Source organism: Sarcophilus harrisii, chromosome 1 (genome assembly GCF_902635505.1).
Source record: "Sarcophilus harrisii chromosome 1, mSarHar1.11, whole genome shotgun sequence".
In the NCBI taxonomy this organism is placed as follows: Eukaryota; Metazoa; Chordata; class Mammalia; order Dasyuromorphia; family Dasyuridae; genus Sarcophilus; species Sarcophilus harrisii.
In genome coordinates, this window is record NC_045426.1 from 428064684 (window position 1) to 428089856 (window position 25173).

The 25173-nt window shown below is 32.9% G+C and overlaps 1 protein-coding gene across 9 annotated transcripts in view; it reads left to right on the forward strand.

Annotated features, from left to right (window-relative positions):
* RELCH (RAB11 binding and LisH domain, coiled-coil and HEAT repeat containing) overlaps positions 1-25173 on the forward strand; it is a 125963-nt gene that overhangs the window by 66647 nt on the left and 34143 nt on the right. For all 9 annotated transcript variants that reach the window (XM_031946170.1, XM_031946165.1, XM_031946169.1 and 6 more), the window contains 8 exons: positions 5168-5258; positions 6301-6372; positions 9367-9507; positions 9682-9846; positions 11760-11907; positions 13680-13836; positions 15117-15240; positions 19616-19664. In XM_031946170.1, coding sequence (XP_031802030.1) covers positions 5168-5258; positions 6301-6372; positions 9367-9507; positions 9682-9846; positions 11760-11907; positions 13680-13836; positions 15117-15240; positions 19616-19664 — 947 coding nt within the window. The remainder of the gene's footprint in view (positions 1-5167; positions 5259-6300; positions 6373-9366; positions 9508-9681; positions 9847-11759; positions 11908-13679; positions 13837-15116; positions 15241-19615; positions 19665-25173) is intronic.

Sequence of the window (25173 nt, forward strand, 5' to 3'; positions counted from 1 at the left end):
CATATCTCAAATAACCTTAGTATATATTCTCTCTCTCCCTCCCTCCCTGTCTCCCTCTCCTTTTCCATTATATACCATGTTGGCATCTTTTTAAAGTTTAGTAAGCCTCAAAAAAAAAAAATCCTCCCTATAACTATTCACTTCACCATGAGGCATCCTGCAAAGAGAGGGAGACCGTATAAGGACTCACCGCAAAGTCCTAGAAACAAAGTATCCTTTATTGCAGTTTGCTGCTCAGTGTCCTCTAGCATCCTGTCGGTGCTACTTTCTTATTGCCTAATTTCTGTGTTGTATTTGTGGTAACCTTCAAGTGGCAATTTAGGATCACACAATATGCTGGCTGCTCATTTTTCTTGTAAAACCCATGATTAACGATTTCTTTGGGGCATAGAGATAGGGGCAGGTTTGGCCTGGAGTAGACTGGAGGAAACAATCAAACTTCCATCATCTCTTGCCAAAGACAAAGAGATAGAAAAATTCTACATAAAATTCAGCTAATCCTTTTAAAGCTTTAAGTCAGCATATACTTTTATACTAGATGATTTCATTATGAAGGTGAGCATAAGGGAGTATGGTGAAGCATATATTGGAAAATATGTTTTGGGAAATAGAGCATGGCTAAGTAGCAAAAAGAAGTATGATTACATTTGGGAAATTGCACGAGCATTTTTAATGATCTCAAGCTACTTGCTAGAGCAGACTCATACTTAATAGTACTTAAAGATTTGGAAAATGTTTTATTCACATTGTCTAAATAACTTTTTTTATCCCTAATTTAAGATTAGGAAGCAATAGCCAAAAGAGATAAACTGAATCAATCATGATCTTAGGTTAAATAGCTAAGTATCAGGTGCTAGATTCAAACCAAAGTCTTGTATTTCTACTATGAAGTAGATACTGGATCTTGGGTAAATCCTTTAACACTTTTGGTCCTCACTTTTTTCATCATCAGAATGAAGAAGTTTGACAGATGATCACTAAGGCCCCCTGCACTTCTAAATCTGTAGCTTTATCAAGTGCTAATATTTTAAGGAATATTAGGAAATATATTGATCAAAGATCACGATGTATTAGTTATGATAGATGGATACCCAAAGTCCACTGATATACATAAAATGTAAAAAGACCCAGAAAGAAGGCCCCCAGCATACTGGGTGAATTCTTTATGAAGAAAATTTATAAAAGCCACAAAGGATAAAAAGTCACTGAGCAATTATGATCTAAATACCAATGTAGTGAATCCTCATGTCACTGAAATTGCAAAATACCAAATTTTTTAATTTATATGAAACCCTTCATTCCCATGTTTTGTGATACCTATAATCTGAGACATAGCAAAATAATTATTTTAATGATACTTTTATCATATTTTATGGCATGACAGTCCAGCCCCAAGTAACTGAGAAAACTGAATGTTAGTATTGATTATTGATGTAAGTTCATTTTAAAGTTTTTTAATTGATAATTTCCTCTAAAATTACAAATTTGTTTGCTTTTACTTTTGAGTAGTAGCATCTGTCACATATTGAGATGTTGTGAGGGGAAAACTTAGCTTGAGAGTCAGGAAGCTCAAATTTCTCTGATGTATTGACTGTGTGATACTAATCAAGTCACCCAGTTTCTTAGGACTAGCAGTTATAGAGAATATATCAGTCTATTTGTTCCTATTCCCATATAAATTTTCTAATGTTATTTTTCATAAGTTTTCTCAAGTCACTCTACTAAAAATGTATTTGAATTATTTTCTTTATGTAATTGGGTGTGTTGTTTGGGATCTAATTCAATTTTTTTGAACCTTCAAGGTATTTTCTGGCATTGATGATAGTGACAACAAATTGATGTATTATAAAAAAATATTTGATTGGCTAAAAGTGAAGGCAATGGGCATATTAAACTCCTGAAAAAAAAAAGTGGAACTATACAGAAGAAAGAAGATACATTATGGACAGTATATGTGAGTGGAGGAAATGAATTAGTGTTGACAGCTACAGGTTTAAGTAACACTTTCCTGCCTAGCAGTTTTGTTAGGAATGGGATTGGGAAAATGAAGATACTCCAATCTGCCACATTTACTACATCCACATTTGTTAAGTGTCTTGAGATAATATTTATAACACTCATTAAGCCATCAGCCTGACCATATATAAAATGCCTGATATCACAAATATTTAGAGATATTTAAATTAAAGCAACTCTCCAATTCTATCTCACACCTATTATAATAACAAAGTTAATAAAAGCAAAATACAGAAAATGATAGATTCATCTTATAGGATTGTAGGGAGGAGATAGAATAATGTACCATTGTTAGAAAGTTTAACTGGTCTAGCAGTTCTGGAAAGCAGTGCGGAACTATGCCCAAGAATGTAATGGGCTGAAGTTTGAGTTGATGCACTTAGGTCCCAAGTACATGAGGCTAAATAGTAATTGGACTATACTCTATACATGATTGGATAAAGAATGGTCCCTGCCCACTCTCTGTGCAAGTCCTGATGTGTTGTACAGGAAATGACGATTTTGGTGGGTGGAGGCAGAGAGAGTAACAGGAAGAGAAGCCTAACTGCTGGTCTTGTGGCTGCGGGTCTAGCTAGTTTCTTGACTCAGCTGCACACATTGCTATTGCTGATTCTCTTCCGCCTCCGATCCTTCTTCACTGAGAATAAAGACTGACGATTTTCCCCTAACCTGAACTCCGGACTCCTGCTGATTTTAAAAATACACGGTCTTCACACAAGAAGTTATTAAACTGCATACCCAGTGACCCACTTCTAAGTTGCTACCCCAAAGAGATTAAAGAAAGAGAGATATATGTACAAAACTGTTTCTAATAGCTCTTTTTTTGGCAATGAACTAGAAAGTAAGGGAATACTCATCAGTTCTGAAGTGTTTAAGAAAGTTTGGATAGATGAAGGTGATGGAATGTCATTGTACTGTAAAATTAATGAAGGGGACAGTTTCAGAGACACTTGGAAAGACTTGAATAAAGGAAATTAGCAAAACTGGGACATTTTATACAATGAAATTGTGAAAAACAAAACAAAAATAACTTTGAAAGATTTAAGAACTAATCTATGCAGTGACCAATAACATTCCAGAGGACTTGATGAGACATGCTACCCACCTCCTGATCAGAAAGTGATGATCTCAGGGCAGTTTAAGACATGACTTTTGGACATGGACAACACATGAATTTGTTTTCGTCGACTATGCATACTTGTTGCATAGGTTTCTTGTTGTTGTTGTTGTTGTTGTTTGTTGTTGGGAAGGTAGGGGTAGAAGCCAAAAAAAAAAAGATTTTTAATTAAAAAATCACAATTTGACTAAATGAATTATTAAAACCATTGTCAGTTGTGATCACATCAATGATCTTTACAATTTTAGCTCCTAAGTAACCATTACAAAGGAAAAAAGAAAGTTTTGCCAGTAAATAAAATAACTTACAGAAGAAGAGCTTCTTTTAGTCTCATTAGCATTGAAGTTATAATCTATTCCATTTCTGGCCTAAAACAGTCTATATAACTCCTTAGATAGTCTAGTTAGACTAGTCTTCTCCTCCCCTCACTGCCACACCCAAGGTTAACCACACGTATTTATTTATGGTGAACAAAATACAGATAATTAATTGCCTTAGCCAGCTACAGTTCAGAACTCTCAAGGTGGAAGTGATGCATCAGCCTCAGCCTTCCCAGTAACTGGAATTACAAGCATATACTACCATGTTTCACTTATATTATTTGTAAAGTGGCAAATAGTATTTTAAAAGAACATTCTAATGAGCATTCTAATATGGTATCCTCATTTTTATATGAAAACTAATTTATTTTTAAATGGCATTTTATCTTTTTTTCACATAATAAAATTTTAAAAATACAGTTATGAATAGTTATGCCTGAAAACATCATTTGTTTAATGAACATTTGGTGATATTTGTTCACTAACAACAAGTATTATTTCACTAGTATGTAAACTGTAAAACTAATCATCCAGGCTTGCCATCTAAGTTTCAATCTGGACTTGTCTCTTTCACCAATTCCAAAATCCAATCAGTTGTCAAATCCTGTCATTTTTAACTCTTATAATTCCCCTTTTCCCCTAAACCCTAATCCTTTCTATCTTATGATACTGCCACTACTGTATTGAATGCCCTCATTATCTCTTTTCTAGACAATTGGATTAATTTTGCTGAGTGGTCTTTCCCCACTCTAAACTCTTCCACTCAATTGTCAATCTTCCTAAAGTACAGGTCCAGACATATCATGTTCCCTTCCCTTCCCCTCCCCTTCCCCTTAAACTCAGTAAACTCCAGTGATTCCTTATTACCTCTAAGAAAAAATATAAAATCCTCTGTTTGACTTTTTAATGCTCTTTATCATCTTCCTCTCCATCATATAGCCTGTGAACCAGAATCATTTGCCACCTTTTCATATAATACTGCATCTCTTTAATCCAGACATTTTCACCAATTGTCTTGTGCCTGGAGTTGTAGATCCTCTTCTTCCTATCTTGCCTGGATTTTTTTAAAGTCCCATCAAAAATCCCAACTTCCATAAGAAACTTTTTTCTGACCTCTCCTTAATATTCATGCCCTCCCTTTGATAATTATTTCTAATTTATCTTGAATATTTCTTGTTTTGCAAAGAAAGGTCTCTTCCCCCTATATTGTGAACTCGTTCAGAATAGGTGTTGTTCTTTTGCATCTGAGTTTTGTTTGTTTTATCTTTTGCCTTTCTTTGTATTCTCAGTGCTTAGCATCATGCATAGCACATAGTAAGCACTTTAATAAATGCTGGTTGACTGACTAATCAAAAAACACAAAATGTATTTGAATGAGACTCTGAATGGCTTTTCATAGTGGATAGAGAAACACTGGGCATTTCATATAACCATAGAATCCTAAAATCCTAAAATTTCATCCAACTTTTTCACTCTATGCAGAAGTTCCCTCTCTAACATGTCTGATCATTCAACTTTTAAACTGTTCCAGTGACAAGGAGTTCACTAGCTCATGAAGCTGCCTGTTCCATTATTGGAATATTTTCTTATAAACTTCTTTCTCATATTGAAATAAAATCTGTATCTTCATAATTTTCAACTTTCTGGTCTAGTTCTGCCTACTGGAATCAGTATACAATTTCACGTCTTTCCATCTATTGATTTGTACTTTCAGACAGATGATACTGACTGGTTGTGTTGCATTTGCACGCCATGTGGGACCAACACGCGTAGAAGCTGAGCTTTTGCCACAATGTTGGGAACAGGTAATTAGCTGTGTTGGGGTTTTATTTATTATAATGTTTCTATAATTACTTACATGAAATTTAGTAATTATATGCCCTTCTATCCCAGAAAAATTTTTGGAATAGACAATAATTGTCCTGAGTTCTTTTCATTGCAAGTACAAATGGAAAGCAAAACTTTCTTTAAGATGAGTTAGATATGATTAGAATCAAACACCACTATCAAACCACAACCAAACACTATCAAAGTCATATAAATCAATGTTTATACATGCCATAAAAACTCATCTTTAACAACTACTACCCCTCTTTTTCTGACTCTTACAGGAGTTGTAAAGAGGCAACTATACAATACTGAGCGTTATTTTATATTTTTCTTAATTTTATGAATTTCTAAGGCCAAAAATTTTTTCACTTCACAGTCATTAGTAATCAACTTTGCCATATTGAGTTAGTCTAGTCTTTTGATAGTGGATAGTCTGACTGGAATCTTGAGCAAACAATCCCTAAATCCTAAATATATTCTATAATATTTAGTAACAGAACTTTCTTTGTAAGGACATTACTACATTTCTCCATTTACTAAGAGAACAGAGAGTGAATATATCCTAGTTCCATTCCCAATTTTGCTGAAACTCCTTAATCTCTAATTTAAGAATGTCTAATAATCCAGGCCTCTTTCTACTTTCTAACTCTTGTGATCATATGAAGTGTCACCATGGTTTTCTCTTGAATCCAGTCTCTTTGTTCATTTTTTTTTAAATTTAGTTCTTCCTCCCTAAAGTTCCTCATAGGTTCATAGACCAGCAATGGGAAAGTCTTAGCCTACTCAAAAGTGAATAATACAAATTTTAGTGAAAATCAATTACAAAAATAACTAGCATACAAAGAAAGTTCAGTTACCTGTTAAATTAATCTCATAAAGCATATGTGAATTCCATATGTCATCATAATTTAAAATTAAGCTTAGAGATATATCAAAAAATTCACTAACGTGTAATGAAAAGGGTTTCAGTGAAAGTTAATAACTCATTGTTTCTTCCCTTGCATTTTATTGCTCTAGATTAATCACAAATACCCAGAGAGACGACTTCTAGTGGCTGAATCCTGTGGGGCCTTAGCACCTTATCTTCCTGTAAGAATTTTTATTTTTATTTTTCTTAACAAATCTCTGTTCTTGGATAATAGTCCGTTGATATCACCATAAATCATGGATTTGCAAGTATTTTTAACAAATAATTGCTTATGGATTCTGATCCTGACTCCTTTAGCTCATTTCTTTAGGAGAAAGAAAAATGAAGCCAGAGAGAAAAGTTCCATATGACAATAGTACCAAAACTATGATCTAGGAAGCTTTCATTACTAAGTTACAAAAGTATACTAATAGGTTTTTTCTTGTTGTTTTTTAAATATAGCTTTTTATTTTCAATATACATGCAAAAATAGTTTTCAACATTCACCCCCTGCAAAACCTTGTGTTCTAAATTTTTCTCTCTTCCTTTTGACAGCAAGTAATCCAATATGTGTTAAACATGTACAGTTCTTCTATATGTATGTCCAAATTTATCATGCTGCACAAGAAAAATCAGGACAAAAAGAGAAAAACAAAAAGCAAGCACACAACAACAAAAAAGGTGAAAAAAAAAATGTCCTGATCTACATTCAGTCCTGACAGTCCTCTTTCTGGAAGCAGATGACTCTTCCCATCACAAGTCTGTTGAAACTGGCTTGAATAACTTCATTGTTGAAAAGAACCAGATCCATCAGAATTGACAAACTGATACATTTTTGAAAATTTTTTTAAAGGGCTGAAATCCAAAGGGTAGCTAAATCAATCTGGAAATTCAATAATTTAAATCTCTAAGAATTCTAATTCAGATTCAATTATACCATTATTTAATATTAGAGAAAAGACATAGTTCAAAGAAAATAAAACCAAATTTAAAATACTCTGAATAAAGTCTCAGGTAGTTGATTCTATTATAGCACAGGCTAATTATACCACAAATTTCTTTTACCATTCAGACAGAGGTAAATCTACAGAAATCTCATTTTTTATAAGGGAAAAACAGTCATAAGATGTCTAATTGGCATAAATTTGTCTCTAGAACCTCTATTTAAGAGAGACAAACTTGGCTCCAAGGAGAGCTGCTTTTCTACCTTCAAGTAGAAATAGGGCCGGAAAAGTGTAATTGTAGCAAATTTCTTAGGCACCATAGTGATGCAGAGATTTTAGGATCAAAATGTAATATGCTCTTCCATATAAGAGCATATAAGAAATGGGAATAATTACTTCAACTGTAAATAAAAATTCCTTTTATTTTCATTAGGGATTGGGAAAGCATTGATAATAACTAAAAATTCGGATGATACTCCAAATTGCATATAATTCTTCCTAAGTATTCTGGTTTGCATAAAACTCTAAATGCTTAAACTAAGGATTCTGAGAAGTAGTTCACAGGCTTCAAATGGACCCTAATCTAATGAACTTAACTCTCTGTATATATATTATCATTCACTGAATCTTAGTATATTTTTAAGAAAGCTCACTTTTCCAGCTTTGATCATGAGGTGATATTAATCAAGTTTAGCAAAAAAAAAAAAAAAAACAGAAAAAACTAAAACTGAGTTGAAATTCAAACATTTTAATAATTGGCCAAAATTTTAATAATAATGAGAGTCACTATGGCATGGTGGATAAAGAAGCCATCCTTTAAGGCAGGACAATCTTCATTCGAATTCTACCTCTTAAAATGTTACCTTTGTGACCCTGGACAAGTCATCTCAGTGCCCATTACTTAGCTGCCTTAATTGGAAGGAGTATCTATACCTGGTTTCCTATACCAGTGGACTCAGAGATCCTTAACTCTAGCAAGTTAATAATAATATTAGTAATACATAGAGCAAAATTATGTTGGTAATTCCTTTTCCCGAGATGGCATGATAGTTTAAAATAGCCATATAAAAACTTTTTTAAAAACTTTTAAATAGTGGATATTATAAGATATTTCAAAATTATTAGAACCAGTATCTTAACCAGTTAAAAAACAAAAAAAAGCTAGAATATCAAAGAGTAGCATTATGATTTCTGGCTATCAGAACTTAAAGAAATAGCTATACTCAAGTAAGAAGTTATCTGAGCATTTACACTCATTCCCCTCATGTCTGCATTCAAAGGACAGAAGAGTTTCATTGGGAATGAGACATGATTCCATTAGCATAAGAAATTCTCAAGTTAACTCCTATCAATACATATCAGTCCTACAATTTAATCCTTTTTTTAAAAAAAGTTTTTCTCATCTCTCCCCACCACCCCCATTGAGGAAAAAAGAAAAAAAGAAAAACTTTTAAGCAAATTTGCATAATCAAGCAAGACAATTTCCTGCATTATCTATTTCTAAAAAATATGTATTATTTTGAAGCCTGAGTCCATTGCTTCCATCTCAGGAGTTAGTCATCATAGGTCCTCTGAAATCAGTTGATCAGAGTTCTTCTGTGTTTCAAAGTGCAACTTAGTCTCTTCAAGAATTCCCAGATTTATATAGTCAGTATGCTTTAAAGGTAAAACTTGAATTTAGGCCTTCTTAACTCTGTGTGCTAGTCCATACCATAACTTTTTCTCCTGATTGTATTTTTAAGTCACTATTTTATCTTCCGTTTTTTCAAAAACAAGAGAAAAATCTTTGTAATTTCCTCATAATTTGCATACCTCAAACTTCATAATGTTTTCCTGCAGGCAGTTTTTTTCTAGGATTAAAAGATAATCATTCACATTTTCACTTTCTCGCTGACATATTAATAGTAACAGGATCCTGAAGTTACTGCTGCCCATTTACAACAGCAACCATTTATTTTCCTTTCCTGTTTTAATTTATCTAGCATTGTGTTACAATAATATTGAAAAATTGTGAAAACACTACTTACTATACCACAATTAGAAAATACTACAGCTGCATAAAAATCAATATCTCTCTTTCTCTCTCTCTTTCTCTCTCTCTCATATATATATATAAAATGATATTATTCAAGGAGGGGAAAAAAACTTCAGCCAATAAAGTCATAGTTCACAGCTCTATTAATATGTACAGCTGGACATAAATATCAAGAATATACTTATTTTTACTTGCAGAAAGAAATCCGTAGCTCCCTGGTTCTCTCCATGTTACAGCAGATGCTAATGGAAGATAAAGCAGATTTAGTACGAGAAGCTGTAATCAAAAGCCTTGGTATTATTATGGGATACATTGATGATCCAGATAAATACCAACAGGTATACTTTTATATTGAAAATTATTTTCTTTGGTTATTATCAAAGTTTTTTTTTTCCAAGTCTCAGATAATATTTAAAACATTTGATTTAATCTGTGTTCTTAATCAATTTAAGACATAAGTTTTTACTTTATTTTTTCTATTATCAAATGTTACTCCCATCTGCTTTTAACAGGGTTTTGAACTTCTGCTCTCAGCCTTGGGTGATCCCTCAGAAAGAGTAGTTAGTGCAACACATCAAGTATTTTTACCTGCCTATGCTGCTTGGACGACAGAGCTTGGAAATTTGCAGTCTCATCTTATTCCTACGCTTCTAAATAAAATTGAAAAACTTCTCAGGGTAGGTGATTTCATTACTCAATTTCTTAATAGAAGCTTAATATACAGTTAGCAAAGAACAATTTAGAGGCATAGAATGTATTCATTAGAAAGGCTCCTACATTGAAGTGAGAACTTATTCATGGGCAGAAGTCATATCTAGCATATATATACATTCAACTCTCCTTAGTAAATTGACTGACCCAGTCCTCTTCTCAGCTGTTCTTTAATTGTTCACTTCCCAAAAAACTTCTCTATCACTCCTCAGCTACAACTTAGATTCTCTTACTAGAATGGAAGTTTTTTATACTTGGACATTGTGAAATGACTGGTTTCTAAACCTTGCTAGTTGATAAAGATAATATACCTTTTACTGCACTAGATTACTATTTTAATGCAGCATTTTATTTTCATTTTTAAAACTTATTTTTTTACTCTTGCTATGTAATGGGAACTAAAAATTAGTTGGGATTAATTTCTGGACTACTTTTATGTCAAGATCTCTAGGATACCTTCCAAAAGTGGTGTAATGAGTTCCTTTCAGTTTAAATAGTTTTGTTAGTAAGTATTTGTCTATTTCCATTATTTATATTTTAGAGGTTGGACTGTTCTCCCCAATCCATAAAGAATAATTCTTCTCTCTTCCTCTACACCTTGCTGAATGCAAAGAACAATAAAGATTAAGTTAATCCTGTCTTGGGTGAAGGAAATTGTGTTGCCATCCTTATTATAGCTTATATGTGTAGAGTTCTTTACACTTTCTATACAACAGTCCTTGTGAAATAGATAATATGGATATTAACCCTGTTTTTCAGTGGATAATTCTGAGGCTCGACAGGTTGTGACAGGTGTGTAACTATAGACTTTTTCCAACAAAGAGTCACCACCTTGAACTGGGATAAAAAATCAAGTTCCATTCTAATTCCAGTTCCATTATTCTCTTTACTCTGCCACGTTATGGAATTAGGAGAAATTGTCATGAATACTTATTTAAAATATAGGATAGTTTTTTTTTGTTTGTTTGTTTGTTTTATATTTGAAACCTGTGTAAACAGGATTCCTGTAAGGTTGTTTTATTAAATATCTGATCATGGATAATTGGAACTACCTAAATTTATGTTTTCAAAATTGTATTTTTAGAATTAGTTATCTTATCTCCCAAAAATGTTACTTTAAAATAAAAAGATAAAATTGAAATCAAGTACATCTTTAAAAAAAAACAAAAAACAAAAAAAAAACCCTAGCACCTGGTAACTTTAGAATTTTAGTTTTTTGTCTCATACAAGATGATTCCATATTCAGCTTTTCAGTTCTAGAAACCTAATTTACTATATTTAGGACAGTAGAATATCTTTTTACTTGAGTTAACTCTTACATGTATATTCGTAGTATAGTTACATTTTTGTAAGCTTTCATACATTTTCGTATATAATGATTCTGTTTTTTCAGGCTCTTACATCTCTTTGTATGACAGTTACTTTTTCCCCATTTTTTACTTTTTCTGTTCTCTCTGGTTCCTTTTAAAATTTTTCTTCATTTTTTAGTACAGTGCTAACAAATATTATATGTCAGCAAATTAGTAAGTAGATGATTAACAGCAACAGTAGTTGATCAAAAGAAAACTATTTTACTTTAAAAGTTTCGCAATTACAAGGTATTCTTTGACTTGTCTCAAATTCTGCTGTCTAAATTGCAGAAAAAATACAAAAAAATGAGACCCCCCACAAATATCCTTCAAGATATTAAAACCTGCTTAATACTGTTTTTCTGAGCAAAGAATGCTTTTATTACCTTTCTACCACTTCGTGCTTTGACACATCTAGAAATGCAATAAAGCTTTATGGATATTTATTTGAGAATTATAGTGTAGATTTTTAAAATGTTCTGTTTGTAAGATAATTTCCAAAGACTAAAATTACCTTCCTTGTGTTTCAGGAAGGAGAGCATGGACTGGATGAACATAAACTTCATATGTATCTTTCTGCCTTGCAGTCCTTGATTCCTTCATTGTTCGCATTGGTGCTACAGAATGCACCGTTCTCAAGCAAAGTGAAGCTCCATGGTGAAGTGCCACAGATAGAGGGTATTGAACTATTAGATTTTGGAAGGAAGATATATATTATTAAAAACCTAATATCTCAAGTAATTATTGCTTAAATATTCCAGAAATCACTCTTGTTCTTTTTTTAGTGTATGAGTGGTGTGTGATTCTAGTGACCATAATTTATGTGACATGTAAAATTTATGGCTTCACCATGGATAGATAAGCCTCTTTATATTTTTTCAAAATTTCTTTTAATTCTCATAAAGTCACCATTGCACCATTAAATTAGATTTGTGTTGCTCATTTGGACAGTTTAGTTCCCTTCCATTAATAATATATCTGAGTCTGAAAAAGGTCATTTGATTTTTCTTGGTACCATGTTGAGAGGCATATAGCAATTTCTTCTTTCCTCCTTCTTTCTCTGCCTATGTCTAATTCTGTTCAGTAAGAGATGGGAGAAAAAAAAGTTATTGTGTCATATTGTGTGATTTGAGTAGATTCAGTAAGAGATTGGTGAGAGTAGTTTCCAGAGGTTTTTCTCTCTTTCTCCACCTCCAAAGTATAAAGCATATTTTAAAAGTTCAAAAGATATTGTCAGTACTTCCTCTAAAGATAACATCCTTATTCACCTTAAGTAGATAGTTTCATTGATTTCTTTGTCCTCAAACATAGCTGTTCATTGAGTCTCTTGAAATCTTTCCAGTTGGCCTAGAACCTTTCAAAATTTGTACTCCCTGACATAGCCAACTAGTGATCTCCATGCCATTAAAAAAAAAAAATGCATTGGAGTGAAATTGTAGTCGGAGATTAAGGAAGTACATAAAATGCAAAGACTCTTTTTTTAGATCTTTTTCACTATTATACAAAGGGAGCTTCAGGTCATTCAGAGGTTATGCCATGTGGCAATTTCCAGCTCCTCTGAACCCCTTTGATTGGATAACTGTTGGAGCTACAGCAGTGAAGAGACACTCAGAACTTCCCAAATGAGTGCACAGTTAGGTTCATTCACACTTCACCTCACAAATTTGTTGCTGATGCCAGTGTAGGTAAGATAGATAAGAAGAGTCCTTCTTATCTCCCCCACAAATGCTCTGATATATGTGCAATTTTAAAATATTTTCATTCAACAAACATTTGTAGTATTAAGGACCAATATTATCTTTGTTCTTGGATTTTATTTGGCTAAGTAATATTATCAAATATCAATTCATTTGACATTTTCTAGACCCCAGCTTCTTAAACTCTGGTTTGTGACTCCATATAGGGTCTCATAATTAAATGTGGGGAGTCAACAAAAATATAATTTATTATCAGCAAATGTTTGATTTGTATACCTTTTTTATGTATCTACATATCTGGGGTTACTTAAAAACTTTCTTGGCCAAAAAGGATTTGTGAGTGGGAAAGATGTAAGAAGACTAGATAATCAATCATTAGTCACCAAAGGACCATTTACCTATAGGCTAATGTTCACATAATATCAAATTTATTTTGTTGTTCAGATTTCAGACTTATTTGTTTAATTGTGTCTCTCATTCCAATGTAGATTAAAAATGACATATGAATACCATGTGGATAAAATGCATTTAATAAATGTGTCTATAGTTATGCCAAAAGAAATTATAATATGCAGAAATTCCCATTTTCATTTTTAAAATTTATTTATAATAGGAAATGTAGTATATAACACTGAAAAAAGTTAATGGAAATATTTATCCTCCTTGTGAAAAAAAAAAATGCATCTAAACCCCAGAGTTCATATTCAGTTCTTTCTTATTATTTTTTTTGTGTGTGGCTTTTCTCATTTCTAGTGACTAGGTTCCCTCGGCCTGTGTCACCTCTTCAGGATGTGGCCACCATTATTGGGAGTCGTGAGCAATTAGCTGTGCTGCTACAACTTTATGACCATCAACTTGAGCATGAGGGTACAACAGGCTGGGAGAGTTTACTCTGGGTGGTGAATCAACTGTAAGTTTGTCTGTTTCCACTGCTCTTTTTTGGGGGGGCTGAGGCAGTTGGGGTTAAGTGACTTGCCCAGGGTCACACAGCTAGGAAGTGTTAAGTGTCTGAGGTCAGATTTGAACACAGGTCCTCCTGACTTCAGGACTGGTGCTCTATCCACTATACCAACTAGTTGCCCCTCCACTAACTTTTAACATATTATTCTCCCCTTCATCCCTAGAAACCTCAACCCAGAAAGTGGTGAAATGTACTTGCTTAAGTCCATTAGTTTTTCTTCCCTTTAGCTAAAAAAGTAAAATGACTAAATTATTCAGAAGTGGATAATCATGAACTAAAAAACAACCTGAAAATCTGGACTAGATATATCACCCACTCAGGTGACATTATTTTTTGGCACATTATGATCAATTTTTAAGCAAATTTTTTGCTAGTTTCGCACTACTCATAATTAGATTTTTCAGGATCCTCATCTACAATCATCACTAGTCAAAAGACCCATGATGTTCATGATGTAGTAAATTTTCCTTAATTTTTAAAAATCAGACATCTTAAAGTACTTCAAGCTATGCAAAAAAAAAAAAAAATTTTTTTTAAAAACCCCCCCACCAAAGGATTTTAGACTCAAACTTTATTTATAAAAAGTTGGTATTTTTACTCATTAAAGCATGCCCTTTCAAATATTGTTTGTTAATGTTTTGAAAACACAATGTGATGTGAAACAAGATTATAGGGGGCAATTCTAGTCATAGAAGCAGTGCCCTAATTGGCCGATCAACTTAATATTGATACTAAAGATTATTATTGCTATTAGAATTTATGATGAATTCTTAATGTTATTGCAAAATGATGGTGATTATCTTAAGTGGGAATGCCTCTGCCGATTTATGGATGTCTTAGTTATCAGTGAAGATGTTATATTATCACACCAGTTAGTCACTCTGATTTTTTTTGTTTTTATGGTAATCTTATACATGAACTAAAGAATAACACCTATCAAAATAAATAGCACAAGAGGCTTGTGGGATGGGTAGGCATGAATGAGTTGCTGTCTTTATCAGTGGAGGAAATACTTAACATTGATAAATTCTAAAACACTTTTAAGTGGTCCAGGACTAAACTAAGCCACTTTCCCTTACATTATGCTATTAGAAGTAAAATGAGAGGTGGGATAAAATTGGAGAGACAAAGGTACAATATTTCATCTCATATTTAGCAAGGAAACAGAACATGATTTATAATACATGTTTTGTGTTTTTTGTTTTTTTTTTTTCCTTTTCTACATTCAGGTTACCACAACTCATAGAAATAGTTGGTAAAATCAATGTTGCTTCAACTGCCTGTGTCCATGAATTCTCCAGATTTTTCTGGCGCCTGTGCCGAACATTTGGGAAAATATTTACAAACACTAAGGTAATAATTTATTTTCTATGAATTCTAGCTATAGAGAAATAGATGAATCCTTCACTAGATTTCTCTGTTAATGTATCGTATATTTTTATAGAAAAATAAAATGCTTCATACATCTATCCTAAAATGACTTTGTTTTCAATCTCAGCTTATATTTCAGACTTAGGAATAGTTCTTTTTTTTTTATTATTTAATAGCCTTTTATTTACAGGATACATGGGTAACTTTACAGCATTAACAATTGCCAAACCTCTTGTTCCAATTTTTCACCTCTTACCCCCCCACCCCCTCCCCTAGATGGCAGGATGACCAGTAGATGTTAAATATATTAAAATATAAATTAAATACACAATAAGTATACCTGACCAAAACGTTATTTTGCTCTACAAAAAGAATCAGACTCTGAAATATTGTACAATTAGCTTGTGAAGGAAATCAAAAATGCAGGTGTGCATAAATATAGGGATTGGGAATTCAATGTAATGGTTTTTAGTCATCTCCCAGAGTTCTTTTTCTGGGCATAGCTAGTTCAGTTCATTACTGCTCCATTAGAAATGATTTGGTTGATCTCGTTGCTGAGGATGGCCTGGTCCATCAGAACTGGTCATCATATAGTATTGTTGTTGAAGTATATAATGATCTCCTGGTCCTGCTCATTTCACTCAGCATCCTTAGGAATAGTTCTATACCCATTTGGACCCTGAAAGATTTTCCAGATATTGGAATGCCCAAACTAAAGTACCCACACACAAGTTTTTGAGATGATACTGATACCATACTCTTAGGTACAAAAAAAGAAATTAATACAGGAACTATTTACTCAGAATTCTTTGATTGCAGCTTAGATGTAATTATGCATCATAATACCTTTAAATAGAAGCCCTTTCTTTATATACCTTTGATTTCAGTGGAGACAAATATTGCTATTAGTACAAACTTAATATCTAAACTAGTTTTATTATCATTGCTTGCTTATCAAATAAGATTTTTTTTAGACATTAAAATTGTATTTCCTTATCTCCTAAATCCTAATTTAATAAAAATAATTTCATTTATCTTGTAGTTCTTTTAAAGAAACATTTTTTAACTAACCAGTTAATAAATAGGATTAGATAAAAAAGAAGTGTAGCATAGTATTGATTGATCCTAGATCAGAAAGATCTGAGTTCTCTCTCATACATACTAATTTGGACAATAATCACTTAATCTCTCAGTGCCACAGGCAGTTCTCAAACTGTAAATTGCAGAGTATTTGAAGATATGTATGTATCAAGAGAATTTGCTCCATGAGAATTCCCTTTTGCCAAAAATTTCATAAATTTTATCAAAAAATAAATACAGAGTTATGTTAAATTAGATTTTACATATTGAAAATAATAAATATTTAAATGATGTTTTACTCTAAAATTCAGAGCAGTTCTTACTTTTAAACAGACTTTTTAAGGCAAGCATCATAGTATAGTGGAAAGAGTTTTAATTTGTTGAGGATTTAGTTCTTCATCTATAAAAATCCTTAAGATTCTGTGATTAAAGCTTTTACAATTGCCTGGAATTTTGGATTTTTAAGACGATCTAATTCATCTTTCTACCCAAGTGATGAGTCATATTTAAAGTATCCTTGACAAGTAATGATTTTTCAGAATTTCTGAAAGCAGCTTTTATCAAACTCTTGATATTCAGCATTGAGTTAGGTGACTTTAGTCTGCTAGATTGTTTGGCCACTCTTCTTCAACTTAAGGTCATCCCCAGTCATAACTGTAATTGTCCCAACTCTGCCTAAGTTGGGACATAAGTGCCTGAGCCCCTGTTAATCTTCATTATTCTAGACACTTTTATCAGCACCCAGCCCCCTTGGCGATATTGCCAACCTATTTTCTACCCATCCTATCCTGAAATAGTTTGCTTCTTTGTTATGAGTCTAGCCGGCACAAGAAGTTAAGTTGATTAGAAAAGGTATTGTGAACAGTTTTGGGGGGGATGAGGTATTTTAACTCAGAAGTAGCAGAACGGAATTAAAGTTACTTATATTATTCATCTTTATTTTGTTCTTTCATTTTTCTCCTTTTTGTCTAACCACTAATCTAAATCTTTGAAAATACTACCTAATTAGAGTTTGGGTTGTGGTGGTGGTGATTTTTTTTTTTTTTTTTTTAATTCTGGTTTCATTGAAGAGTTCTTTGCACAATTACTAGTCTCTAATCATTTCTACTTCATCTTTTGGGAATAATTTACTGTTGTATTCTTATTTTCAATTTTAGAAGTATTTTATCCCTCTTAAGATGCCTTCTCTTTTAGAGTCTTCCTTATCATTATATCTATCATTTTTTTAGATCTTTCTGAAGCCTTCTTTCCTATTGTATAAAGGTTAGCCTTTTTTTTTTTGTTTGTTATTCTCTTCTAATATTCTTCTACAAATGTATGTGCTCATTTTCTTAGAAGCGTCTCTCATGCTTTTCAACTTTTTCTTTGTTAATTTTTTTTGTTTTCATAATTCATTCTAGCTTCTGTGACATGATAAATTCAGAAATTAATTAGATTGGTAAATTAGTTTAATTCAACTTTTAGTTGAATTTTTAGAAGTGACAGAAATACAGCCCTGTAGCATAGTGCTCTTTTTACAGTAAGTACTTAATAAATATTGGTTGAAATGAATTAAGTTCATTTGAGGTATCTCATCCCTTTGCCATTCCTTGCATTTCCTATTAAGTCAGTATTATAAATACTTCCCACCTTCCTAAGCACTATTTAAAATAATCCCCAAATAACATCACTTCTCTTTTTTCTTCTGTCCTTAAAAAAAAAAGAAAAGCAATTAAATTTTTCACATAAATTGCTGTTAAGCTAGGTCTTCCTTAACATATTGTAGTTATATTTTGAAAATAATAAATCATAATGTTTTCAGTTATTTATTTAGTTATTCAAGATTTGTAAAATCCTTTCCTGAAAAAACTTTTAACTGCGTGGTTCAAATATTATCATCTCTGTTTTATATGAGCCTCTGGCAAAAAACTAGAAAATTATTATCTGTTAGTCACCTTCAAAGGCCAAGTTCACTATATAAAATTTTTTCCCCTCCTGAGGCACTTGGGGTTAAGTGACTTGCCCAGGGACACATAGCTGGGAAGTGTTAAGTGTCTGAGATCAGATTTGAACTCAGGTCTTTCCAACTTCAGGGTTGGTGCTCCATCCACTACATCACCTAGCTGTCCCTATAGTAAATCTTTAAGGCACATGTATAACTTTCTCATAACAACCTGTAGAGATAAAATTTTTCGCGTGTTTTAATTTTAATGCTCTAAAAGTGAAAATGATATTTTAAAATTATTTCTCAAAATACATTTTAGCAAAATTTCTGTGAATTTTTGGATTTTTAAATAATCTAGATTTTTTTTTCCCCATGTAAATGAAATTAATTCAAATCATTTGTTTCTTTCACTATGTGTCTAGTTGAAAAAAATCAAAGTATTGAATCTCTAATCTCTTGGAAAAATTGAGACCTAAGGCTTCCTCCTCTTAAAGGAGTTGATTTTAAGTCCCCAATACAATTAGCTTAACATAAAGAGCCTGTGGTAAGTATACAGGTGCTGAGAAAATTCAGTCACATCATATACAATATCAGTTTATAAGATTTGTGGTTTTAGCGTCCACATAAGAAATCAATCATAAGTCTTGGGAAATAAATGGTAGTCCTCTGGTCAAAGCAAACTAAAAATGAAATGGATCAGTATAATCTGAGTTGGCTATGTGTTTGGAGGCAGTATGATAAAGAGGAAAGGGGAAGAAGTTCTTAAGGTATAGATTCTGTCACTAATTAGTGGCATGACCTACAATGTTGTTTGTATCTTTGGTCCTCAGTTTATCTCTCTGTAAAAGAGGAAAATATAGAGGAGGTGATCTTTACAACTACATTCAACTTTAATTTACTCTAACATTTCACTTTTGATTATTCTGAATTATTTAATGAATCTTATTTAAAATTTCTAGGAGGTGACTCTGGGGCAAGTCACTTAGCCCCAATTGCCCTAGCCAAAAAAAAAAAAAAGTATTCTAGGACAGGCAAAAAAAGATAAGTGGCAAATTTTGATAGTAAATATGGTATGTAGGAATTATGTGTTTGTTCTAAAGGAGTAAATAAAATAGAATTCTATATGCTTTAGAAATCTTTGGTGATCTTATAACTATGGCATATAGTTCTGATAAACCCATGTTTATTATCTTTTTTCCCCCCAAGATTTTTCAATTTTCCCATGCCTCTAAATTTTGAAATAATTTAAATTTCTGATCTGTAATTTAAACTAATGTTTTATAAGCATGAAAATAAAACTATATTTTCAATCCATTAAATCTGAAATTTGGGAAATTTTCTTTAAACTTATAGGTAAAACCTCAATTCCAGGAGATTCTAAGATTGTCTGAAGAAAATGTTGGTGAGTTCAATTTTTTTGAACTAGTGACATTAATGTATTTTAAAGTGTAGTAATTAAACGTTAAGTATAGTTTGCTGATGGAAAAATTATGGTTAGGGTTCTTTTTCACAGCTCTTTTATCAGTTATCTCTATAATCCTATACTGGAACTATTAACAGGCATTTCAGAAGATGTAGGGAGGAATAAAAGGGTAATATGCACAGTTGAAAAAAAAGTTCAGGATTATATAAAAGGTTCCCTCAGAGATGGATTATATGATACTAGAAAACAGAAAGGGGCCTGCTGTGTGAAGAGAATGTTTCATGGAGAATGAGAGGGGGCAGAAATAAGTCAAAATCAAGTGCGTAGAAGAGAAAAATAAGAGCTGGGTGAGGAGAAGGGAAGTTTGTTGATTTTGAATCACTTTCTCTCTTTGATGATTGTGGAGTGTTCATGATGTTAGTTCTAGTTTGGATGAATCCTTACATCCTTACCACATCCCACACTTCCTTGCATTTCCTTGCAAAATCTAAGCTGCCCTAAAATATCCTTTCCATTCTGAATTACCTCAGAGTTGTGCTACTGTTTCCACTTAATAGGGAAGACCATCTCCATATGAGAGGCTATTCCCTCTGAATTTAATCTTTGATGTCTTTAAATTGTATATTTTTAAAGGAAATTTATATAGTGACTCTGGCCCAGTAACCTGTTTTTCTACTCTTCTCTGTTTTGGTAATCATGAGACTCTAATAGAGCTTAGATGGGAGGGAGAGAGAAGGGAGAGGAGGGAATGTGTAGGTGAGTTCTGCTAGCACTTTTAAATGCCCATATGAAGTTAGAAGATATAATTCCTGCAAATATGGAGCTTGCTTTCTATTAGGGAATTATGGCATACAAATAGCTATAATGCAAAATATTCTAGTGGGACTTCAGGTAGAAATATTCCATAGGCAGATGGGGATGAGAGTCTGGAGCTCAGGTGAGAAAGTGGAGCTGGAATTATAGATTTGGGAATTGTTGGCATTGTTGAAGCTGTGGTACTAAATAGGGTTTGGATTATCTATGTCACTTTCTCATAACTCTTCTACCTCTACTATATTAAACTTTGAATTTCCCCTCTCTTACAGGATTTCATCTTTCCATGTCTTGATTTATCTAACTTCCCATTCATATTTTAGACCTTACCAGGATTTCCAGTCTCTTTATCATGCTGTGTTCCTTTCCCATTCATCACTGAGGACCATACATTGTCCTCAATGCTTACTTATCCTTTGCAGAATTGATCTTAGAGAAAGATCTAAGTAGCCTACTGGATAGAGGGCTGTGCTTGAGTGTCAGGATAACTTCAGTTCAAATCCTGTCTTAAATGCTTACTAGCTGTACAATTCTGGACAAGTTACTTAATCTCTCTTACCCTCAGTTTCCTCTTCTTTAAAATTAAGATAATAACAGCCAACCCCATAAAATTGTTGTAAGAATCAAGAGAGATAACACAAGTAAAATTCTTTGCAGACTTTAAATACTAGATGTTCTCATCAGCATCATCTTTATGAAATAGTACAACTATATACTCAAATCTCTTGACCAACTACCCTTCAGAATTGGCCAGTCCTCAATCCCATTATATTCTCATCAGCAGCATTTTCTGCTCCCTCTATAAGAGTGTGTGAATACTGCCCTGCCGATTGGAGTCCATTACAGATTCATGTCACTTAATTTTATGTAAGCTCTCACTTTCCTTCATCAACTGTTTCAGACCCCTCCCTCACATTCCCTAAACCATTTTAACCCACTTCTCAGTAGTTGATGTTATTCCTACTTTACTGAGAAAATTCAACTACCCTCTTTGGCTACTTGATTGCCTCTATTCCACATGTCAAAACTTTTCTATATCTTCTCATATCATATTTCATTCTCAGAGTCTTAAGAGACTGTCCTTGCAAAGGCTAACATCTCCACTAGTGCCCTTAGTGCTATTGTTAACTATCTCTTCTGAGAACTTCTTTAAGTGATCATTCTACTCTGTCCCATTCCCCATAAACAGGTTTGTTTTCTACTATTCAGTTACTATTCACTCCTCAAAAGTACATTGAGATCTTCCATATCACTAAAAACCTTGATTAGATCATGATACTCCTTTAAGCTAATGTTTTAAAATATTCTTCCCTTTCACTGTCATACTCCTAGAGAAAGTCATCTTCTCACACATTTCCCTACCAACCACTCACTTGACAACATCTTAAAATCTGATCTACTTTGCAGTTGGGATGTACAACTTCTTAAATGCTAAATCCAGTAATCTTGTTTCCATCTTCTTCAAACTTTGTTCAGTACTTGTCAGTCACCTTTTCTCCTCCTCCTCCCTTGAATTCTAAGAAACTATTCTCTCCTGGCTTTCCTACCCATCAGATCATTTTTCTCTTGCTGGATTGTTACCTCATTATCCTTGAGCATCAATGCCCCCTCCAAGGCTGTTTTGAATCTTATTTCTTCTCTGTATATTGTCTTTCCTGGTTACCTCATCAGCTTTTATGGCATCCCCAAAAAATCCTACTATATTCATTCCTATGTCTTGTGAACTTCAGTCCCCTGTCATTAGTCATTTACCAAATATCTCAACCTAGATGTCTTATTAGCACCTCAAGCACAACCTGTCCAAATGATAACATTTTCTTCCTACAAATGTCCAATCCTTCCCTAAAGTTCTCATTTCTATTGAGGGTGCCACTGTCTGCCTAGTCCTTAGAGTCATAACACTGGAGTTAATCCTTAACTTGTTCTGTTTCCTCTCCCTGCACCCCCATTCAAATTTTTTTTTCAGTTCATCCTACTTAGTATGTTTGATCTCTTCCCTAATTTGTACCCACAGCGCTACCTACCATCTTATTTTAGGTTTTCATCCCCTCTTAACTATTCTGTTGTAAACTAGTTTTTTAGCCCCCTAAATCATCTTGCTTCTACCTTCTTACTATCCATCCTCCCTGCCAAAATAATCATCCTAAGGTATAGGTATAACCATATCATTCCTGTGTTCAAAGCTCTTTTTAGATTCCAAGTTGGTCTAAATTGGAAGTATGATAAAATTTTGATATTTCTATGTGAAAATCATATTTCTATGATAAAATACAAATGTCTCTACTTGAAATTTATTGTCCTCCATAATCTTGCCACATTCTACTTTTCCTTTCATATACTTAACATTAGAATTATACTGGACTGTACTATTTCCTTAATTTATCATTCCATCTCCTTTGATTCATGAAAATTCATGAATGTAGGCTGTCCCTCATAAAATGATTCCTTCCCTACCTCCACCTCACAGATTCTTATATACCTTTAAGACTTTCTCTATGTTTTTTCTCTATGTCTTTTCTCTATCTTTGTTTACTCCATTGTTAGTCCTCTCCTTCCTCAATTCAGATATCCATCCAAGTTGAGTATCTAATGATAGGAGATACCCTACTATCTAGTGCTGGATACAGTAGGACTTTGGGGAATGTCAGAGGAGCCAATGATGTAATCAGGATACAAACTGCAGAGAAAAGGTATAGGTATAGGCATACCTATTATTCCACATTTCGTCCAGCATTTGCCATTCTCTTTCTTAAGAACAGGGGATTTTTCCCCCTTATATATTCTCAGAGCAGAGTGTCTTTAAATATAACAAATACCTGGTAAAAGGGGTTTTGGTTTTGGTTTTTTAAGATAGCCAGGAGAAAGGGTATCGGAGGAGGCAATGAAATTGAAAGACTACACTAAACCAGAAGTAAGGATTCCTGAATTCAAGATCCTGTCTATTCTGTCAATATTACCTGGGCCAGTCACAATGTTTTTTAGTCTCATTATAGTCATTTCTAAACTGAGGAAAGTAATATTTCATATTTAGCTCATGAGGCGATTATAAAGATTTAATAATGTGTTATTTATAATTGTAATGCAAACTATTATTACATTTCTTATCTTACCTTTTTTTCAATGCAAGTTTCCATGGAAAAAGCTTAGATATTAGAAACTAAATGGGTCTGCTTATCTTCAAAAGAAAATAAATGGGCTTGTTTTTTTAAGTCATGTAAAATGTATTATATTATATTAGCCTTGTTGCCAAAAAAGCAAGAAAGATAAATTTTAAAAAATTGTTAATTTGCATTCAAAATTCATCACTTCTCTGGTTGTGGATGGCATTTTTTTTTTCATGAGTCCTTTGGACATGTCTTGGTGAACTTAGTCTTGCACAGTTGTTCATCATTACAATGTTGTTCTTACTGTGTACTATCTTCGCCTGATTCTGTTCATTTCACTTTGTATTAGTTCATTTAAGTATTCACAGTTTTTCTGAAACATTCCCCTAGGGCATCATTTATTATAGCACAAAAATATTCTATCACAATCATTTACCACAGCTTGTTCAGTCATTCCCTACTTGATAGGCACCCCCCTCAATTTTCAATTCTTTGCTACCACAAAATGAGCAGCTATAAATAATTTGTAATTATGGGTCCTTGCTCTTTTTCTTTAGACTTAATAATGATGTTGCTCAAAGAGTATGCACACTTTTATTGCCCTTTGAGCATGGTTACACATTTTTTTAAGAGAATGGTTGGACCAGTTTACAATTCTACCAACAGTAGTATTTTAGTGTATCTATTTTTCCATATTACACCCCTCCCCCCAGCATTTGTCATTTAATTTTGCAGTCATGTTAGTCAATCTGATAGGTATGAGATGGTGTCTCAGATTTGTTTTAATTTGTATGTGTCTTAGTTTTTCGTGATTTAGAACATTTTTTTTTTCATATAACTTGATAATTTGGATTTCTTCTGAAAACTGCCTGCTTATGTCTTGACCATTTATAATTTGTGGAATGGCTCTTATATAAAGAAATAAGTCAAATTTATAAAAATAAGGTCTTTATCAAAGAAACATATTGTAAATTTTTTCCTGTTTTCTCATTTTGACTGCATGGGTTGTTAGTGTAAAAACGAACAAAAAAACTTTCTTGAGCTTTCATATCATTTTGATTGGCAGTTACACTTTACATGTTACATGCTTATTTTTTATATGACATTCATATCTTACACACAAATGAACCAACATTTGTAGTAAATTTTTTGTCACTATGGAGTCACTGAACACTTTGATTATGTTTTTGTCTTCTCTCCTTCCTTTCTATTCTTTGTGCCTATTTTGAGCAATTGTCTTTTACATCTTTTCATCACAAACTTTTAAGCCTATAGTCCCTTAATCCTCAATGCTCTACTACCAAGATAAGGACTAAATTCCAGATAAAGCCAAGACCTATTAGAAATCAAGCACACCATTAAGTTCATTTATGTGCTTCTGATCCTCTCTAAGTTGGTAACAAAGTAAATGTTTTGTAAACTGTGAAGTACTGTATGTTTTTGATTTCTTAATAGTACTGTTGGTAATAGCTGGGGTAATGAAAAGTTCAAGACATTGAAATTGGTATTTTACAAGCATTTTTGAAATGTTTTCCATAACCAGATTTTCAAAGGATAAAAACCCTTATTTT